The sequence below is a fragment of the Elgaria multicarinata genome, chromosome 8 (genome assembly GCF_023053635.1).
Source record: "Elgaria multicarinata webbii isolate HBS135686 ecotype San Diego chromosome 8, rElgMul1.1.pri, whole genome shotgun sequence".
NCBI classification, from domain to species: Eukaryota; Metazoa; Chordata; class Lepidosauria; order Squamata; family Anguidae; genus Elgaria; species Elgaria multicarinata.
The window spans coordinates 67,975,118-67,997,431 of NC_086178.1; the positions used below are offsets into that span (position 1 = coordinate 67,975,118).

Sequence of the window (22,314 nt, forward strand, 5' to 3'; positions counted from 1 at the left end):
TTCCTTTCACCCTGCTCCATGCTACACTTCAATCAACATTGGAGGCCCTTTCCCGAGAGCCTCCTCCAAGGAAGGCTCAGGAAATGGCAATAAGGGACAAGACTTCTCAGTGGTCATCCCCACTGTGCAATGATCTCCCAATTGAGGACTGTCTGGCACCAACACTGTCATCTTTCCAGCACCAGGCTGTCCTCTACTCCCAGGCATTTGATGACATATGTTGAGATTTTAATGTCAGTTATTTTATTAGGTCCCAGTATCTCACTGTAAATGGTTTTAGGTGTTTCAAAATGTTTTTAAATGTGCATGTTAAGTTTATATAAGATTTTGTAATTTTTGTGAAATGCCCAGAGAGCTTAGGATATTGGGTGATATAGAAATGAAACAAATGAATGCTTCTAGAAAGGAGAGAGCAACCACTATCCCTGCCATGCACCAAACCCTCCTCAGCAACACTGATGTTGTTTTTAAAGGGAACATTACCTCATTAATATGCCATAGCTCAGTGCGGTAGAGCATATGCTTTGCATGAAGAACGTCCTGGGTTCAATTCCCAGCTTCTCTAGGTAGGGCAAGGAAAGAGTCCTGCCTGAAACGGCTGTCAGTCAGTGTTGACAATACTGGGCTAGATGCACCAATGGTATGATTCAATGTACTGCAGCCTCCTGTGTTCCTATGTGCTCTAGCAGAAGCTTCTTATCTACTAAAGAGAGATGCCACTGTCTAAGTGAATGAAGTACTGTTTATTTATTTATTGCATTTCTATACCTCCCAATAGCTGAAGCTCTCTGGGTGGTTTACTGTTGCCTTTAAAGAGTGAGTTCTTGCTGCTACTGCCAAGAAATCAGGCTACAGCAATAACTGTGTCTCTCCTCCCACCACCACTCCTGGCCTTCTCTTTTGGTTCTGGAGTACAGAGAAAGGTAACCTTTTCAGCAGCTGCTACCTCTATTAGCTACTGGACAAAGGAAGACTGTTTCCCTACTCCTGGATTCCTAAGCAGGAACAGGGGGACTGTGTGTGTGTGTGTGTGTGTGTGTGTGTGTGTGTATGTATCTACATTAAGGGAAAAACCTGCACCTTACCCGGGTTTCTTCTTCTGGAATTTTCCAACTGGCTCCTTTGTATGGCGACCATGTGATTTTGAATTAAAAACTTCCCCTCATGGAATTCTATTATTTCAATGAAGATGCACCATCTAGTAGCGGAATTATAGTGCTACGCCAGCTTTACACACTTGGGACATCCCAGGGTAATTTTAAATGCTGCATGATTGCTGATTTTTTTTAAAGTGAAATTACCGGGGGAAGCACAGCAGTTGTCCTGGAGGTTGATGGCATCATGTAAAGCACCTGCAAACCTTCATGAGTGGCCAATCATGAGCATGTAGAAAAGCTCTAGGGTACTCATGTAGAAAAGCTCTAGGGTACACATATACTCTCATTATGAAGATAACATCTGAAGTAGTCCCAACTTCCAGTCTTCTATTTAGTCTCGCTAACAAACCATCAGGATATTTGTTTAAGGCAACAGGCCCCTGGGTAACTCAGATCGCTGTCAAAAGGCTGCCATCCCCTCCATCTTTCCTTTGACCTGCCATTTCCAAGAAACGCCCCTTGCACAGCACCTATGCACTCACATTACACAAGGGAAATACGGAACAGCAATGCTGATGGCTCCTACTGTGCTGAAAGTTGGGTTACGATCTAGCTCTAGCACTGGGAGGGGACACAAGTGCTGGAATCCTTGAACCACGTCTTAATTTTAAGAATTGGTCCTAAGATTTCTGATAGCCACCATATCATGAACAAGGAAGCAAGAGTGAGGAGGTGCTGAAATCACCCAGGCCAATTTTAAACTGCATTTCTGCCATAGCTACATGCATCCGCCATCAACAGGGCAGCTATTTTTAAGAGAAGATTCTCAACTTCCAGAACATCCTGTTGTTCTTTTCAATTTGTTGTTAAAGCTTAATTGTCCATGTTCAAACTGCACATGGAAAACCTTTGTAGTTGTGTCTTTCTCAGGTCGAGCTGTTTCCTGCAGTGTCAGTAGACAATTCAGTGGTGCTAAGATTACAGCCGAGGGAAGGAAAGAAAATCCTTTAATTGTATAAAATCATCAGATTAAGCCTTACCCTCTACATCACTTGTTCTGTGAACTGAGTCCTCTACTACATGGAAATGTTTACTTAGTGTTGAGAATGCACTAAGGGGAACAAAAGGTTGGAAGAGTAAGACACACCTTTCCTTTCAGTGTACATACATCTTAGGAATATTGCAAATGTTTTAGTTTCATACTGAACAAAATTATCACCTAGTTTCTCTCAAGAAATTCCTAAATGAGACTCCGACTGTGTTAAATATTTTGAGAGAACAACTGGATTAGGTGTCACATATTGTGTACAACTTAACCTCCACCCACCCACAATTTTCCTTGGTCTTTCAACCCCGAACCTCTTCCATTGCAGACTGGGCTCAACTGAAGCTGGAGTCAATTGTATATCCTTAATACTTTTTAATGCTAAATTCTCAATGCTGGCAACCAATTCGTTGCATTGCTTAAGCTGTAGAGTGCAATCTTGCATACTGGTACCTAAAACTAAAGCCAGCGAAACAACTATTCAAGCATATCAGACTAGGAGACTTGCTCTGCTTTACCTTTAAATTCTAAAGGTTTAATTAATTCATTTTAGTCATTTAGACATTTCAACCTGTTGCAAAGATCAATCATGTGAATATTTACCTTGCCCTTTCCTTTCCTGACTTGTATGTCACCTTATGATGAAAAAGACACTTGTCCCAATGCCCATCCAATCTGAGTCTGGTGTCCCTCTCTGCATCCTTCATCAATCAGCTTTGTTCTCTCCCCACCTCCCTCCCTGAAATATATAGCCTGTAACTTTCAATGGTAGCCATTTTCTCTAACCCGAACGAAAGCATATCCTGGTAAGTAGGTGGTCAGTGTGAAAGAAGGTAGCCACTGTCCCCATAGCCTCCTGAGCTTCAGTGTTTCCCCAGTTTGTGGAGGAAAACAGATTGGGGTCAAAAGAAAGAATGCATGCATGATAAGTTGCAAGCAAGCATGGTAAGTTGCAATCAAAACTGATAACTTGCAATTCCCATGCTTTTTGTTGCATGAGTGAATGTGTAAGTGCCTTAACTTCTCTTAACCATTAGAGCTTTTTGGGATCCTAAGAACATAACAAAAAACAAGCTGGAGCAGATCAAGAGTTCATCTTGTCCAGCATTCTGTTCACACATGGCCAACCAGTTGTCCCAGGAAACTCACAAGTAGAATATGAGTGCAACAACAACCTCCCAGTCATGTTCTCCAGCAACTGCTGTACATAGCCTTACTGCCTCTGATACTGGAGGTAGCATATAGCCATCAGGATCAGCAGCCTGTAGCCCCATTCAGACAACATTCAGTGCCTTGTAACCACATGCAGAATGCTAGCAGACACCGTTAACCCTTTTGTGGTTATGTTTTCCTTAACCACACACTAACCACAAAGCAGTTAGATGAGCACCTGAGTCCTCTGAATGCTCCATACCGTATCCCAGCAGTCCATGCACTAAGGCAAGTGGCAGTTGCACCCCCCATTTCACTTCACGTTGTAACGGCGCTTCAACGTGGTAGGAGAAAGGGTATATTAGTATGGGATCGGGGAGTAAAAAAGGCATATTTCCAGAAGGCGCCCCTTTAAACAAAAACTGGGGCCAATTAAGCAAAATGGCGGATGCCACACCAGTTACAACCAAGCAGCAGGCTGGAGCAGCGATTGAGCCTATAGGCCAGAGCAGCTGGGGCAATTTTGGTAACTCTGTACAGGAAGCTCTATGATTTGGGCCCGCTAACCAGAGGTGTGTGTCAGACGACACTTTAAACCAAATTTTGTGATGCTAACCATGCTGCATAACATGGTTAGTGAGGCTGACCACAATGTGGTTAACAGGTGTGCATGATTAGGGAAAATGTGTGTCAGATGCATGCTGCTTAAACATAAAATGGTTAACGGCATGGTTAATGGTGTCATCTGAATGGGGCCATTGATTAGCTTGATCTTTCATGAATTTTTCTAATCCCCTTTTGAAGCCATCCAAATTGGTGGCCATCACTGCATCTTGCAGTAGCAAATTCCATTGTTTAACTACACATTGTGTGAAGAAGTTCTTCCTTTTATCTGTCCTGAATCTCCCCAATCAGCTCCATTGGATGACCCTGGGTTCCAGTATCATGAGAGAGGCAGAAAAATGTCTGTTCTGTAAAATCAAAAGTAACCATGACTGGTGTTCTCCAAGGCTACCCAAACAGTACAGAAGTGTTATACCCTTGCCAGATACCTAAAGTAGTAAATAACAAGGACACTAAATAAACTTTTTTGGGGGAAAACAGAGGGTGGCAACGCAAATTATTTGTTCAGCCTGTTGTTTACAAAGCAACAAACAACATCTGACTCACTAGTTCTGTTAAGAAGTTAGTCAATTGCTGTGGGTGGTTGTCAGCTGGGATGGAGCAAGAATAACTCCCCTCATTTGTTTGCTCAGAGATTTTGTGGAACATGAGTCCCATAGAATAATGACTATACACTGAATGCTTATGTCAATTCAGTATTGTAACTTTTTAATGTTCTGTTCCATCCTGTGGACAATGATGCACATCTGGTCCTCTTAAAAAGACCCAGGTGAAAATTCTACAACGTTCCTGCTACCAAAGTGCTTTTGCAGTATTTGCTATAATGCAAACTAAATGTATTCTGGTACAACTTTTAACCTATTATCTTCCCATAGTGGAACTAATAATAAAGGAGTTGTTCATCTCTGACTTTTACAGCAGTCCTTTCTGAAATGACAGCATGCTGCCCTTCAATCAATTCCATGCTGTCCCATATTAATCCCACTGCTTTTATTGGGCTTAAGTATAGATAAGTGGGCACGACTGCCATTAAACCTGGCTAGTTCCTTTACCCTTTGCTTATACATTGCATACTTTACTTGCACTGAATTGGAAATGAGCCTCGTGTCATCTATATCTAATGGTCACCCTTATTATTATTTATTACATTTCTATACTGCCCCATTGCAAAAGCTCTCTGGGTGCCTTTCAAAGATTAAAAACTGCCTTTAATATTTTAACGGTTTTAATATTTTATGTATTTTATTGTTGTAAGCCACCTTGTCAAGATCTCTGCCCTGAAAGGCGGCCAAGAAATGTAATGAATAAATAAATACCATTAAAAATACATTATAAAAGTTTAAAACTATTTACATAAAAACATATAGACAGGCAGCACATGCACAGATAATATATCTAAACAATTAAACCATTTCAAACAACCTTAAAACAAATCCAGGACCTGATTAAAAACTCATCCTATGCTTTCATATATTTCACTGCATATTTATTTATTTATTTTTAAAAAAGCAGCTGCAGAGAGAACCCGATCACATGAGGTGGGAGGTTAACCCTTTCCTCCTGTACTATAGTTCCAATAAAAATCTGCACACACCCTATCTTCTATTTGGCACAGAAGGGAAACTGCCATTGGCACTAAAGGCAACATCCCTAAATAGAAACTTTGCAGATTGAAGTGATTTTTGTTGGGATAGTAGTGCAGATTGAAAAGGGTTAAAAAAACCCACCTTTCATCTTACCATACTCCAATTGTTATTGCTCTCCTCCAAATACTACTGAAAGTTTAAAAAAGAATCATGCAACATCGAACTACGTGATTAATGGAAGGTGTAGTTTGCCCCTTATCTTCATGCCACAAAGCTTGAGCCAAGTTTTGTCAGTGATCTACTGTGGTGAAGGTTTTGCTTATTTGTCACTGTTACTTGTTGAAATTGTTCCATTTTTTCTTAAAGTGCCACAGAATGGTGCACAATTAAGTATGTCTACTGTACTGAAGCAGTGACATTACACAAACCTGTAATGCACCTGCACACTTGTAAAGGAAACACTTGTGTGAACAAAAGAGCCTTCTCTAGCTAACCAAGCACAAAAGAAGTTAACATGATCACGTGGGATGTTGGATTTCTTTCTCCCCAATTTCAAATTAAATGTTTTAGAAGTCACATTCTTTTCTGCTCTAAGTATCTTGAACAGTGTATTAGCAGGTTCCTCCATGGACTCCTACATTGATTTCCACTGACATCCACAGATTCATAGTTGTTCTAAAAGCATATGCAAAGCACCTTTTTTTTTAAAAAAAAAATGACAACTGTTCAGTGACAACTAAAAAGGCAACTTTAATTTTAAATTATCTGCATAAAAGAATCAACACAGACATCATGATGCAGCACTTGTATAATGTCATTGCAGTGTGAATGCTGAAAGTTGGCTGCTACCTAAACCAGCTGGACTCTAAACCCACAGCATCAAAAAGTTCTGAATGCTCCAATGGATGCCTAACCTTTGCAGATTACTGGATACCATACAGACTGCAATTCTAGGAATTTGTGAAAATTTGATGAATCATTCAAGTTATGATCCACCATGTAGGAGTGAGAATATTTAAGGAGCTATCAGACCATGGTTTCATCTAGTTTAGTACTTTTCCCCACTCTAATCAGCCACTGCACTCCATAGTCACAGACAAACATATGTCCTAGCCCTGCCACCTGATATTGTTTCATTGGCGAGGCCATAGTTTAAACCTAGGACCTTTGACACGCAAAGTAAGTGCTCATCTCTTAAGCTATAGTTCTTCTTGCAGAACACACCTAATGTACAGTGCATTCTAAAATTATCCTCGGAAGACATCCCCAACAGGCCCAAACCACAACAACCAAACACCTGATCAGCCCTAACCTTGGGAGAACCTAGTGCTGGACTAGGTAGACTCTTGGACTAATCCAGCATGCGGGTCGGATTCATAAAAATCCAAATTCCATGGCAGATTTCGCCGAGATCCGTACTGATGCCAGGGAGTTGTGACTTTGCTTAGGAAGACCCTTCAGTGATTCCAGTTGCGTCATTTCCTCCCCTTCCTCCCGCTAACCCCAGCCAGTAATAGAGCATTTCTTCCACCCAGCAGTTTGCATTGCACTTACAAAACTGTAGCTACTTTCTGTTTATGGCTCACTAAACTGTATGCTAGACATCATCATCATCTACATTTATATACTGCCCCATAGCCGAAGTTCTCTGGGTGGTTTAAAAAGGTTAGATTAAAAAGACTGAACATTAAAAATCAATATACAAAATTTAAAAACAAAAGCATAAAATAGCTAACATTTTAAACAATTTTTGAATACTCAGCCAGGCCAAAGCTCATTTTGGAGTCCGTTAAAAACTCAATATATGTTGTTAAATGCCTGGGAGAAAAGGAAAGTCTTAACCAGGCACCATTTTCTGTTATACTGGCTGCATGACTAGCTCACACTAACACTATAGCACAGTTACCTCAAAGTATATGGACTATGACGCTTGCTTTAATTTTTTTAAAAGCAGATAATTTAAAATCAAAAGGTGCCTTTTTTGGTTGTTGCTGAATAGGCAAGCCACATAATAAACAGAGCTTCACATATGCTCTTTACAGCACCTAACAACTATGACAGTCAACACAAGATCCTTTTCATGGTCAATTCACCACGCATTCTAGGAGACCTTGGGCCTGCAATTATTTCATTTCCTTCTTTGCAAATGCAATTTCCACTTAGTTTACTAGAATAAAGGGTAGACAAAAAATGTAGCAAGGGTAGCAGAATCTTGATTAACATTATCCATTCAAATGGGTGGAAATCCACAGATGAACAATGCTGTAGTTCATGGGGGGGGGGGGGAACTCATCTGTGAACTAAATTGCCTTTGTGTCTTACTAGTGGTTCAAAAAACAACAACCATGATGTCAAATTAAAGAAATTTAATCAGAAAGATAAAAAGTATTGGTAGTCTTTTATCAGAGTATATTTGAGAGGGGAAATAAAATGCGACTGGAGTGGGATATTTTCATTTGACACACAAAGTTCAGCAAAATTAAATAAACCTGGAAAGGTAAGAGGAAGAGGAAATAACTCTCTCCCCCCGCCCAACTTTTCTACAAATGATAAAAGCACTAGTAAGGGAATAAAGCAGCACAGAAAAATACATGTGAATTGAATTTCCACTTCATTTGTTGAGATTTACCCCTTTGAACTATGAGATGCAGACCTTTAAGAATAGGTGTTCCTTTTTCCACTGATAGAACAGGAAATCAGAGGTTTAATTAACCATGATTATAACATTTTGCTGATCTGATTTGTCTCACCTATTTCCTTTTTTCTTTAAGTAATAAACTGCCTGACATCCTGGAAACAGGACCAAACGCAAGCTTCAGAGGTTTTTTTTTTTAAAGCTGGGAATTGTTATAAAACAAACTGACCCTTGACCGGATCTGTCTGAAGTGTGCATTTCTGAAGCAGGATTAACTCTTTGATGATTAAACAGCACTTTGAAAGAAAATGTACAGTCAGTCAGGTAATACCTTGGCAAACGTAACTGAGGATTTATTCAGCCAAACAGATGGAGGCTTCAAAGTGTGGGATCTCAACACCTCCAGCTAGCTCAGCATTCTGTTTTCTGCTGATTAAAAGTTGCTTTGACAGCTGCATTTTAGGCTGAGAAAATGTATATCTACCTGGCACAGTTAAACTGTGCCGGCACCTATGAGATATATTTTGTCAGTTACAGTGCAATCCTATCCATGACTACTCAAATGTTAGGTCTACTGAATTCAATGGGTACCACTCTCATGTAAGTAAGGATAGGATTGCAGCCTTAATGTTTAATTTGCAACATAATAATTTCATTTCAGTTAGGCAACCAATCAGTGAAATGGCGCCTGAGCAACCCAAAACTTGCAGTTCATTTTTCTTTTAGATGTCTATATTTTCAACAATTAAGAAGATGAGTATGAAAGACCAGGTACAAATAAGAGATGGCATATTGTTACATCAGATTATATTAAAAGTGATTAACAAAATTTTCAACTTCGCTCATAGCAATGCCAAAGAGCTGGGTCATCCCAGCTGAATGGAACTTAGGGCATTATATTGAACACTCTTAAATTCCAGCACAAGGATTATTTTTCAAGCTTTCAGCTCCCTCAGTCCAGATGTATGGGTGGCTTCAGTGAGCTTTGGTCCCTTGTTTGCCAAGAAGACAAATGACCAAACTAGTTGAGACACTGGAGACACCTAAAGTGTCTCCCAATCATTTTTATTTAATAGCAATTTGTGGTTTAATCATCTGGAATAGTTGACCAAGATCTCAACTACGGGATGTAATTTTTAGACAAGTGGCTTTGAAGAAGATTAGAGTTTTGGGAAAAGTGCATTTCATGAACAGGAACTTCTTTGCTCTTCCTGGACACTAACCACAGTGGAGTGGGGGAGGAAGATTTAAAACCTATCTACTCCCTATACTAGGATCCAGATACTGACTTGGGGCCCATGCCAGCAATTTGTAAAAAAAAGACAAAAAAGACCTTGAACTCAATCAAGGGCAGAACTACAACTAAATTCATGTTCAGTTTGCCCATTAAATGAGTTAATACAGTTCCTAGGAATGACTTTCATCTTCTGAATCATCATCGTTTATGTAGCACTTTAGATATTTTCAGTGCTTTTACAATTCTCACCTTGTTTATGTTAACAATTTCTTGTAAAATAAGGCACAAGTTCAGATCATAATGAACTAAGAACTCTTTTTTTACTGGTTGAGTACAAAGGAGATTCAAGAGATGACTTCTCCATACAGTTTTAGACACCTGCAATCCCAATTTTAAGCAGCTGTAAAGAATTCAACGAGGCAAGTGAGAATTAACCATAGTTAAGTACAGTCTACTACAACAAACCAATTCATACTTTATCCAGAGGATAAACAGGCTAATCAACAGGCTAAAGCAGTAAGCTGAGACATGAAGCTGTTTTTGTAAATACAGGAACATGCAGTGAACATGTGCCAGGGAAACATGAGTGGCTATGGCTCCCACATGTGCATCCACTGCATATTTACATACAGGTGACTACCCTTCGCACACTGTAGAATTCAGTGTTCCAAATACCAGTGTTCATGTAGCAAATGTACTTTATGCCAAGTTGAAGTGTGGATCTAATATACGCTAAAAGTTTCTGATCATCCCAGGGGTAAAACTAATTTTGAGAAGAATAAATGGAACAGTATGAGTGTAGTACTTAAAGGGACACTGTTACATCTGGGTGTATCCTAGGTGTGTAGTGCTCCCTACCATGCAGATAGAGGAAGGGGTTAAGCACACCAATTTTCCATCTCCAAAGGCAGCCCTTCAAAAGCAAAGAACAATTGGCAGAAAGGAGCATCAATCCAGGCTTCCAGTACATCTTTTGTGGAATGCTAAGCCAGCCCTTATGTACTGGGAAGCACAAGCATGCACAGGGTGCCATCTCTCACACTTTACTGCCATGTACATATGGACCTTTATGAGCATCACTGTGCCAATAAAAATCTAAATGTCTTTCGATTGCTGCAAATAAAATAGTTTAGTAGCTTCAAATCTCCTCACGTGAGGAGCAAGCAACAAACATGACTACTTACTGAATGGCAACCTTGGAACTTGTGCTTTTGACCATTTTATGACACTGTTCATCTGACCCCAAAGAGTTGGGACTGAATTCCACCATTAGGGTTTTCTCGTTCAGTTCAGCCTGTGCTCCAAGGGAACCCAACACCGGCATGGATTTGGATTCAGAAGTAGCCAAGATTCCAGTTGGACCTAAAACCGAAAGAATCAAGTATTTGCATTATGATATAAATGGCAATGTGCCAAAATACAAATTAGTCCAAAGGAGTTTCAATCTCTTTCATATATAAACCAATTTCTATTCAAGAGCATGTCATTTAGACTTCCCCTTTCAATAACCTATGCACCACCTTTCAGGGCAAAGCCCACCCAAAATGATTCATATAAACAATTAAAAACATAAAACAGTACTAAAAGCATAAATCACAACTAAAAACAACCCCATTAAAACTATAAAACTGAAAACAGAACTCTAAAAACAAAATACAGCTTAGCATAGCAACTGAGATAAATCAGATTAAACAACAAAAATAGCAACAGTTTAACCAGTTAAATCCCCATCACCTTCGTTAAAAGCAGATGGAGACAAATAGGTTTTTAAGTGGGTTTTAAGACCCAGTTAAAATCTAATAAAGATGAAATATATCCCTTGGTAGGGAATTCCACAAATATGGGGCCACCACCAAAAAGGCCCGCTGATTTGATGGAATTTGCTGAAACCCAGATAATTTATGTGCTCATCTTATGAACTGATTGGAGAGAGAAATTATTAGTTGAAAAGAACACAATGTCTTTAGTGTTAGTGTCTGAACACCAGAACAGAAATTTGCCTAGTCTGGCTTTACTAAACGATACTGGTTAAAGTTAGAGGGAAGCTGTTATGAGAATATAGATTATCTAGAAAAGCAATCTGAGCTCCCTCAGTTGATGAGAACTAAAATGTTTCAAAAATAAGGCAATTAGACCTTTGGAACAACATTGAAGACAAAAGATAATTCAGTTATAGGATCTGAAAAGATCATAGTATCTTACTGCTACTATCCTGGTCAGTTGTCACCTTCCTGAGGCGCAAAATTCTTTCTAACTCTGTTTCATTACTGTATGTGTCAAGGGATTTTAGGCTTCTTGAACTTGCAGATGTATTCAAAGTTTCCTGGAAAAAAAACATATTAATAAAAAGGTCAGCAGTGTGATAGCCAAGGAGAGTTCCCTAAATCAAAATTTGCCTTACTGAACATAATCCAGACTTGATTACTGCAATGCATTGTGCATGGAACAGCCCTTAAAAATTACTTGGAAACTCCAGATGGTTCAGACTATTGACTGGAACAAATGTATCTATTGGCTCCAACAGGAGAGCTTTGGCTATTGGACAGTATAGAAATGTAATTACAGGAATCACTGTAGTGATTCCTGTTGTTAAGGCTGATGAGTAAGTTGAGCATTCCACCATTATATTTATTTAGCGGGGGGGGGGGGAGGGGAACCTAGGACCCTAAAATGAAAAATATTTCAGGAATCTTTCTGAAACGCGGGTACTGCCAGAAAGAAATGCTGGCTTTACATTCCCTGCGCGTTTCAGGGAGATTCCTGAAATATTGAGGTCTGGGTGGGAGTTTAAAGGAGAAAAAGGGAGAGAAACTCTGTCCGTCACAATCTGCTTTGTTTTTCTCGGGGGGTGGCGACTTTTTTTTTGCGCACTCGTAGCGCAAAAGGGGAAGCCTCCCGGTGGAATCCAAAAACAGGATTAAATTCCCCTATCCATCCGATTGATGGAATGGCCTTTCTTTTTTCAAAAGACCGTTCCATCAATTTTTAATTAATTTTTAAAATTCCCATGTTTCTCAATGGGGAATCTGATAAGCTCACGCATGCGCGTGAGCACCAGAATCCCCAGAGGGAAACGGAGAGCAGGGAGAGCGCGATGGGCCAGGTAAGTGGGGTTAGGGGAGCTTGCCTGGAGCCGCTGCTGCATTCGTGCAGCGGCGGGCCCAGGCGTAGCGGGGGGGGGAAATCGGGGGGGGGGAAGTCGCCCCCCACCCCCCGGTTTCACCTTGTCCGTCGGCTGCAGCCCGGGGTTTCAATTGAGCGCCCGGCTGCACCCGAAAGCAAGCCGGGCGCTCACTTGAAACCCCGGGCTGCAGTCGACTTGGGCGGAGGGGGGGGAGGAGAGGGGGCCCCGCGTCGCTGGGGTGGGGGTGCGGGGGGACCTTCCCTAGCCTCGCCGCAGCTCGAACTGCGGCGGCGAGGGCAGGGAAGAGCCGCGCCGCTGGTGTGTGTGTGTGTGTGTGTGAGAGAGAGAGAGAGAGAGAGAGAGAGATTGATTCCCTGGTCTCTGCTGCTGCCAACCGCGGCAGCGGCCGGAGGCTAGGGAGTCAATCACTCACTCACTCACACACACACACACACACACACACACACACACACACACAGCCGGCTTGCAGCCGACTTGGGCGGGGGAGAGGGGGAAGAAGAGGAAGGACTTCCCTTACCTTCCTCTTGCTGCTCTGGTGGGGAAATGGGCTTCCCTGACGGAAACAGAAGTGACGTCACTTCTGTTTCCGGCAGGGAAGCCCATTTCCCCACCAGAGCAGCAAGAGGAAGGTAAGGGAAGTCCTTCCTCTCCCATGGCGCGCGCGCGCGCGCGCGCGCGTGTGTGTGTGTGTGGAGTGTGTGTGTGTGGGTGTGTGGGGGGGTGTTGGGGGTGTTGTGTGTGTGTGGGGGGGTGGGGGGGTGGGGTGTGTGGGGGGTGTGGAGTGTGTGTGGGGGTGTGTGTGGGGGGTGGGGGGTGTGTGGGTGGGGAGGTGTGTGGGGTGTGTGTGGGTGGAGGTGTGTGTGGGGTGGGGGGGGTGGATGTGTGGGTGTGTGTGGGGGATGTGGGGGGGTGGGGTGTGTGGTGTGTGTGGGTGGAGGTGTGTGTGTGGGTGGGTGGTGTGTGTGTGTGTGTGGAGTGGGTGTGTGGGTGGGGTGTGTGGGGGTGTGTGTGGGTGGGGTGTGGGGGTGGGTGGGGTGTGGGGGTGGGTGTGTGGCGTGTGGGTGTGTGTGGGTGGGGTGGGTGGGGGTGGGGTGTGGGTGTGGGTGTGGGGTGTGGGTGTGTGGGGTGGGGTGGGGTGTGGGGGGGTGGATGTGTGGGTGTGGGTGGGGGATGTGGGGGGTGGGGTGTGTGGTGTGTGTGGGTGGAGGTGTGTGGGTGGGTGGGGTGTGTGTGTGTGTGGAGTGTGTGTGTGGGTGGGGGGTGTGGGTGGGGGGTGGGGGTGGTGTGTGTGGATGGGGTGGGTGGGGGTGGGGTGTGGGTGTGGGTGTGGGGTGTGGGTGTGTGGGGTGGGGTGGGGTGTGGGGGGGTGGATGTGTGGGTGTGGGTGGGGGATGTGGGGGGTGGGGTGTGTGGTGTGTGTGGGTGGAGGTGTGTGGGTGGGTGGGGTGTGTGTGTGTGTGGAGTGTGTGTGTGGGTGGGGGGTGTGGGTGGGGGGTGGGGGTGGTGTGTGTGGGTGGGGTGTGGGTGTGTGTGTGTGTGTGTGGAGTGTGTGTGGGGGGTGTGTGGGGGGGTGTTGGGGGTGTTGTGTGTGTGTGTGTGTGGGTGGGTGGGGGTGGAGTGTGTGTGTGGGGGGGGTGGGGTGTGGGGGGGTGGGGAGGTGTGTGGGGTGTGTGTGTGTGTGGGTGGAGGTGTGTGTGGGGGGGTGGGGGGGTGTGGGTGGGGGATGTGGGTGGGGGATGTGGGGGGGTGGGGTGTGTGGTGTGTGTGGGTGGAGGTGTGTGGGTGGGTGGGGTGTGTGTGTGGGTGGAGTGTGTGTGTGGGTGTGGGGTGTGGGGGGGTGGGGGGTGTGGGGGGGTGGTGTGTGTGGTGTGTGTGGGTGTGGTGTGGGGGTGTGGGGGTGGGGGTGTGTGTGTGGAGTGTGTGGGGGGGGTGTGGGGGGGTGTTGGGGGTGTTGTGTGTGTGTGTGTGGGTGGGTGGGTGGGGTGGAGTGTGTGTGGGGGGGGGGTGTGGGTGTGGGTGGGGGTGTGGGGTGTGTGGGGGGGGGTGGGGGTTGGGGAGGTGTGGGGTGTGTGTGTGTGTGGGTGGAGGTGTGTGTGGGGTGGGGTGGGGTGTGGGGGGGTGGATGTGTGGGTGTGGGTGGGGGATGTGGGGGGGTGGGGTGTGTGGTGTGTGTGGGTGGAGGTGGGTGTGTGGGGTGTGTGTGTGTGTGTGGAGTGTGTGTGTGGGTGGAGGTGGGTGGGTGGGTGGGTGGGGTGTGTGTGTGTGTGGAGTGTGTGTGTGGGTGGGTGGGGTGTGTGGGTGGGGGGTGTGGGTGTGGGTGGTGTGTGTGGGTGGGGGGTGTGGGTGGGGGTGTGGGGTGTGGGGGTGGGGTGTGTGGGTGTGTGGGGGTGGGGTGGGTGTGGGTGGGTGTGTGGGGTGTGGGTGTGGGTGGGTGTGGGGTGGGTGTGGGGGGGGGTGTGGGGGGGTGGATGTGTGGGTGTGGGTGGGGGATGTGGGGGGGTGGTGTGTGTGGTGTGTGTGGGTGGAGGTGTGTGTGTGGGTGGGTGGGGTGTGGGTGGGTGTGGAGTGTGTGTGTGGGTGGGGGGTGTGGAGAACCTGGTGAAATCCCCTCTTCCTCACAACAGTTAAAGCTGCAGGAACCCTGCTATCTTGACCAGGTACAAAAGAGGCAAGGCTCCTGCGACTTTAAATGTTGTGTTGAAGAGAGAATTTCACCAGGTGCTACATGCATACAAATGACACCTGCTGAAATTCCCTTTTCTATGCAACTATTAAGCAAACAGGAGCCCTGTACTCTTTTGCATATGGCCTCCCTAGCCACATGAAAAGGAAGACAGGGCTCCTGCATTTTTAACAGTTGCCTAGAAAAGGGGATTTCAGCAGGTGTCATTTGTATATATGGAGAACCTGGTGAAATTCCCTCTTCGTCACAACAGTTAAAGCTGCAGGAACCCTGCCATCTTGACCAGATACAAAAGAGGCAAGGCTCCTGTGACTTTAAACATTGTGATGAAGAGAGAATTTCACCAGGTGCTACATGCATACAAATGACACCTGCTGAAATTCCCTTTTCTATGCAACTGTTAAAGATACAGGAGCCCTGTGCTCCTTTTCATATGGTCACAGGGGCAGGGGGCTGGTGACTCCGATGTGGGTGGGGCTATGAATCTGTGGGTACATAAATCCTACAATCCTATGCAAGGTTAGACATAAAATCCTACAATTCTATGCAAATACCCACAGATTCATAGACCCACTGACATCGGAGTCACCAGCCCCACCTTGTGACCATATGCAAAGGAGTACAGGGCTCCTATATTTTTAATAGTTGCATAGAAAAGGGAATTTCAGCAGGTGTCATTTGTATGCATGTAGCACCTGGTGAAATTCTCTCTTCATCACAATGTTTAAAGTCACAGGAGCCTTGCCTCTTTTGTATCTGGTCAAGATGGCAGGGTTCCTGCAGCTTTAACTGTTGTGACGAAGAGGGAATTTCACCAGGTTCTCCATATATACAAATGACACCTGCTGAAATCCCCTTTTCTAGGCAACTGTTAAAAATGCAGGAGCCCTGTCTTCCTTTTCATGTGGCTAGGGAGGCCATATGCAAAAGAGTACAGGGCTCCTGTATGCTTAATAGTTGCATAGAAAAGGGAATTTCAGCAGGTGTCATTTGTATGCATGTAGCACCTGGTGAAATTCTCTCTTCAACACAACATTTAAAGTCGCAGGAGCCTTGCCTCTTTTGTATCTGGTCAAGATGGCAGGGTTCCTGCAGCTTTAACTGTTGTGACGAAGAGGGGATTTCACCAGGTTCTCCATATATACAAATGATATCTGCTGAAATTTATATTTATAAATATAACTGTAAAAAAATTATATTTTTTACTTAATTAACATTAAAGAATGCACAATGCACCATTGTGCATTCTTTAATGTTAATTAAGTAAAAAATATTTTTTTCTCCTGCACCTTTAACTGGTGTGATGAAGAGGGAACTTCACCAGGTTCCCCTCTGCTGAAATTCCCTTTTCTATGCAACTGTTAAAGATACAGGAGCCCTGTGCTCCTTTTCATATGGTCACAGGGGCAGGGGGCTGGTGACTCCGATGTCGGTGGGGCTATGAATCTGTGGGTACATAAATCCTACAATCCTATGCAAGGTTAGACATAAAATCCTACAATTCTATGCAAATACCCGCAGATTCATAGACCCACTGACATCGGAGTCACCAGCCCCACCTTGTGACCATATGCAAAGGAGTACAGGGCTCCTGTATTTTTAATAGTTGCATAGAAAAGGGAATTTCAGCAGGTGTCATTTGTATGCATGTAGCACCTGGTGAAATTCTCTCTTCATCACAATGTTTAAAGTCACAGGAGCCTTGCCTCTTTTGTATCTGGTCAAGATGGCAGGGTTCCTGCAGCTTTAACTGTTGTGACGAAGAGGGGATTTCACCAGGTTCTCCATATATACAAATGACACCTGCTGAAATCCCCTTTTCTAGGCAACTGTTAAAAATGCAGGAGCCCTGTGTTCCTTTTCATGTGGCTAGGGAGACCATATGCAAAAGAGTACAGGGCTCCTGTATCTTTAATAGTTGCATAGAAAAGGGAATTTCAGCAGCTGTCATTTGTATGCATGTAGCACCTGGTGAAATTCTCTCTTCATCACAACATTTAAAGTCGCAGGAGCCTTGCCTCTTTTGTATCTGGTCAAGATGGCAGGGTTCCTGCAGCTTTAACTGTTGTGACGAAGAGGGGATTTCACCAGGTTCTCCATATATACAAATGATATCTGCTGAAATTTATATTTATAAATATAACTGTAAAAAAATTATATTTTTTACTTAATTAACATTAAAGAATGCACAATGCACCATTGTGCATTCTTTAATGTTAATTAAGTAAAAAATATTTTTTTCTCCTGCACCTTTAACTGGTGTGATGAAGAGGGAACTTCACCAGGTTCCCCTCTGCTGAAATTCCCTTTTCTATGCAACTGTTAAAGATACAGGAGCCCTGTGCTCCTTTTCATATGGTCACAGGGGCAGGGGGCTGGTGACTCCGATGTGGGTGGGGCTATGAATCTGTGGGTACATAAATCCTACAATCCTATGCAAGGTTAGACATAAAATCCTACAATTCTATGCAAATACCCACAGATTCATAGACCCACTGACATCAGAGTCACCAGCCCCACCTTGTGACCATATGCAAAGGAGTACAGGGCTCCTATATTTTTAATAGTTGCATAGAAAAGGGAATTTCAGCAGGTGTCATTTGTATGCATGTAGCACCTGGTGAAATTCTCTCTTCATCACAATGTTTAAAGTCACAGGAGCCTTGCCTCTTTTGTATCTGGTCAAGATGGCAGGGTTCCTGCAGCTTTAACTGTTGTGACGAAGAGGGAATTTCACCAGGTTCTCCATATATACAAATGACACCTGCTGAAATCCCCTTTTCTAGGCAACTGTTAAAAATGCAGGAGCCCTGTCTTCCTTTTCATGTGGCTAGGGAGGCCATATGCAAAAGAGTACAGGGCTCCTGTATGCTTAATAGTTGCATAGAAAAGGGAATTTCAGCAGGTGTCATTTGTATGCATGTAGCACCTGGTGAAATTCTCTCTTCATCACAACATTTAAAGTCGCAGGAGCCTTGCCTCTTTTGTATCTGGTCAAGATGGCAGGGTTCCTGCAGCTTTAACTGTTGTGACGAAGAGGGGATTTCACCAGGTTCTCCATATATACAAATGATATCTGCTGAAATTTATATTTATAAATATAACTGTAAAAAATTTATATTTTTTACTTAATTAACATTAAAGAATGCACAATGCACCATTGTGCATTCTTTAATGTTAATTAAGTAAAAAATATTTTTTTCTCCTGCACCTTTAACTGGTGTGATGAAGAGGGAACTTCACCAGGTTCCCCTCTGCTGAAATTCCCTTTTCTATGCAACTGTTAAAGATACAGGAGCCCTGTACTCTTTTGCATATGGTCTCCCTAGCCACATGAAAAGGAAAACAGGGCTCCTGCATTTTTAACAGTTGCCTAGAAAAGGGGATTTCAGCAGGTGTCATTTGTATATATGGAGAACCTGGTGAAATTCCCTCTTCGTCACAACAGTTAAAGTTGCGGGAACCCTGCCATCTTGACCAGATACAAAAGAGGCAAGGCTCCTACGACTTTAAATGTTGTGATGAAGAGAGAATTTCACCAGGTGCTACATGCATACAAATGACAGCTGCTGAAATTCCCTTTTCTATGCAACTATTAAAGATACAGGAGCCCTGTACTCTTTTGCATATGGTCTCCCTAGCCACATGAAAAGGAAAACAGGGCTCCTGCATTTTTAACAGTTGCCTAGAAAAGGGGATTTCAGCAGGTGTCATTTGTATATATGGAGAACCTGGTGAAATCCCCTCTTCGTCACAACAGTTAAAGCTGCAGGAACCCTGCCATCTTGACCAGATACAAAAGAGGCAAGGCTCCTGTGACTTTAAACATTGTGATGAAGAGAGAATTTCACCAGGTGCTACATGCATACAAATGACACCTGCTGAAATTCCCTTTTCTATGCAACTATTAAAAATACAGGAGCCCTGTACTCCTTTGCATATGGTCACAAGGTGGGGCTGGTGACTCCGATGTCAGTGGGTCTATGAATCTGTGGGTATTTGCATAGAATTGTAGGATTTTATGTCTAACCTTGCATAGGATTGTAGGATTTATGTACCCACAGATTCATAGCCCCACCGACATCGGAGTCACCAGCCCCCTGCCCCTTTGACCATATGAAAAGGAGCACAGGGCTCCTGTATCTTTAACAGTTGCATAGAAAAGGGAATTTCAGCAGAGGGGAACCTGGTGAAGTTCCCTCTTCATCACACCAGTTAAAGGTGCAGGAGAAAAAAATATTTTTTACTTAATTAACATTAAAGAATGCACAATGGTGCATTGTGCATTCTTTAATGTTAATTAAGTAAAAAATATAAATTTTTTACAGTTATATTTATAAATATAAATTTCAGCAGATATCATTTGTATATATGGAGAACCTGGTGAAATCCCCTCTTCGTCACAACAGTTAAAGCTGCAGGAGCCTTGCCCCTTTTAAATGGAGTCACTCTAGTACAGCTCCTGCAGCTTTCACTGCTGTGATGAAGAGGGAATTTCACTTGGTGCTGTATGAATACAAGTGACACCTGCTGAAATTCCGTTTTCTATGCAACTGTAAAAGAGGCAGGAGCCCTGTACTCCTTTGCATATGGTCACAAGGTGGGGCTGGTGACTCCGATGTCAGTGGGTCTATGAATCCGTGGGTATATACATAGGATTGTAGGATTTTATGTCTAACCTTGCATAGGATTGTAGGATTTACGTACCCATGGATTCATTCAGCTTGCACTGTTGTGATGAAAAGGGAATTTCACCAGGTGTCATTTGTATATATGGAGAACCTGGTGAAATCTCCTTTTCATCACAACAGTGAAAACTGCAGGAGCCATACTACAGTGACCGCATTTAAAAGAGGGCAGGGCTTTCGTCATCCTTTACAAAAAGCCATGAAATTCAATGAACAAAAAACCTACGGTTTATAAAACAACGTTAAGGCCGTACAGTTTCCCACCAAGCACCAAAAAGCGGGGAAATTGGGAGTTAAGGCTCGCCAGCCTTAACGCCACATCCTCCCTAAGGAGGCAGAAAGTACCAGTGAAATTCTCATTCTGCCAAAGCAGATAAACCATGAGGACAGGATGGAGAATAGGATATGCAGAGGTGACTGTGGGGTTGTGGAAAACTGATGACGAACAACTTAGAGCCACCTACTTCTTTTTTTGTTTAGAGCAGCCCTTCCCCAACCTGGTGCCCTCCAAAGGTGTTGGACTGCAACGATGGAGCAGGTAAGAAACCCCACCCCATCCTGCCTGGCCCTGCTGCCAGGTAAGCCCCAACCCACTTACGTGTTCCATCGTCACTGGGCCCGGGCTTGAACTGAGCACCCTGGTCCATCAGGAAACTCAATTCAAGCCTGGGCCCGGGGACGACGGAGCAGGTAAGCACCCCCCTCCTGCCTGGGCCCTTACCTAGACCCACTGCCACTGCTGTGCAAACTGCAGCAACGGCTCCAGGCAAGCCCCCACCCCAGCCCACCCCACTTACCTGCTCCGTTGTTGCTGGGCCCCAGCTTGAATCGAGTGCACTGGTCCACCCGGAAGCAAGTCCGCATCTGCAGCCTTGCTTCTGGTTGGACTCAGGGGCTTGATTCAAGCACGGGTCAGGCCATGACGGAGAAGGTAAGTGGGGTGGGCTGGGGTGGGCTTGCCTGGAGCTGCCACTGCAACAGTTTGTGCAGTGGCAGCTCCAGGTAAGGGGCCAGGCAGGAGGGGGGTTGGCTGGAGCTGCCACACTTTGTGCAGCGGTGGCAGCAGGTCCAGGTAAGGGGCCAGGTGTGTGTGGGGTGTGTGTTCTTACCTGCTCTGTCATCGGCTGGCCCTGACTTGAATTGAGCCCCTGGGTCCACCCAGAAGCAAGGCTGCAAGTGTGGCCTTGCTTCCAGGTGCACCAGGGCGCTCAGTTCAAGCCCGGGCCCAACGGTGACAGAGCAGGTAAGCGGGGTGGGGTAGGGGGGGGGGCTTGCCTGGAGGCGCCGCCCTACGTTCCCCATCCTGCTGTCCCAGCATTCCTGACCATGGGACATACTGACTTGCAATTGTTAGATCAATGTTCTTTTCACCCAAGGACGAGATCCAAACAGCCCTTAAGCACGACTCCACCATTCCAGCGACAGAGGGTTCAAAAGCGCTTTATTGATTAGTAATCAAGGCCTGGTCTCTTCAAAGGGAGCAATCAGACAAAAGACATAGGGAATATGGTACAGTATTAAAGCTTTCAAGGGGCAGGGCCCAGTAGCAGCATTAACCAATCAGAACATAACACTGAGGCATAGCTAATTATGCTAAACAGTCCTGTAAACAATACCTTTGGCCTGACAGTAAGTTACAGAGAGTTAACTTCAACACAGACAGCTGGAGCCAGGACTCTTGTTTATATTAGTAATCAAGGATGCAAGGACGCACACAAGGAGACATTCTCATACAGGGCATTTTGACATTTTGCTTGGAGTGCAATGGAGATTTTACAGTTTCCTGTTAAAAATGGAGGTGGTTCTGCTAACATTTTCCCCCCTTTAAAGCAATTTAAAAATCAAGCTTGCTAACTTCTTTTAGATCATCTGTGGCTAAGGCTTCACAATACAAATACATTTGCTGGTGGATTACAGACTTTGCAAGATTTTTCACAAAAGACAAAATACAGGGAAGGCAAAAAGCAAGGATAAACAAAAATCATTACAATGGAACAAAATACAATGCAAGAAATCCCTCTTTTAACTACTCCATATTGGATAACTAGTGAGCCATCTAAATAGATCATCAGTGGGTGGTTCAACTGCTTAATGAGGAAGGCAAATTGATAACAGACAACAAAGAAAAGGCTGAAGTGCTTAATTCCTATTTTGCCTCGGTCTTCTCCTAAAAGCGGGTCTATGACCTTCTCCTGGAAAAAATGAAGCAGAAGTTGAGAAGGCAATTCAAAAGCGCTTTTGAACCCTCTGTCGCTGGAATGGTGGAGTCGTGCTTAAGGGCTGTTTGGATCTCGTCCTTGGGTGAAAAGAACATTGATCTAACACAATGATAGATCGTTGCAGTCCAACACCTTTGGAGGGCACCAGGTTGGGGAAGGGCTGCTCTAAACAAAAAAAGAAGTAGGTGGCTCTAAGTTGTTCG

General features: G+C 44.4%; 1 protein-coding gene across 2 annotated transcripts in view; it reads right to left on the bottom strand.

Moving 5' to 3' along the window:
• Nucleotides 1-22,314, bottom strand: part of SHTN1 (shootin 1) — a 118,447-nt gene that overhangs the window by 6,508 nt on the left and 89,625 nt on the right. For both annotated transcript variants that reach the window (XM_063132709.1, XM_063132708.1), the window contains exons 15-16: nt 11,579-11,699; nt 10,561-10,738 (exon numbers count right to left, since the gene is read on the bottom strand). In XM_063132709.1, the coding sequence (XP_062988779.1) occupies nt 10,561-10,738; nt 11,579-11,699 (299 nt within the window). The remainder of the gene's footprint in view (nt 1-10,560; nt 10,739-11,578; nt 11,700-22,314) is intronic.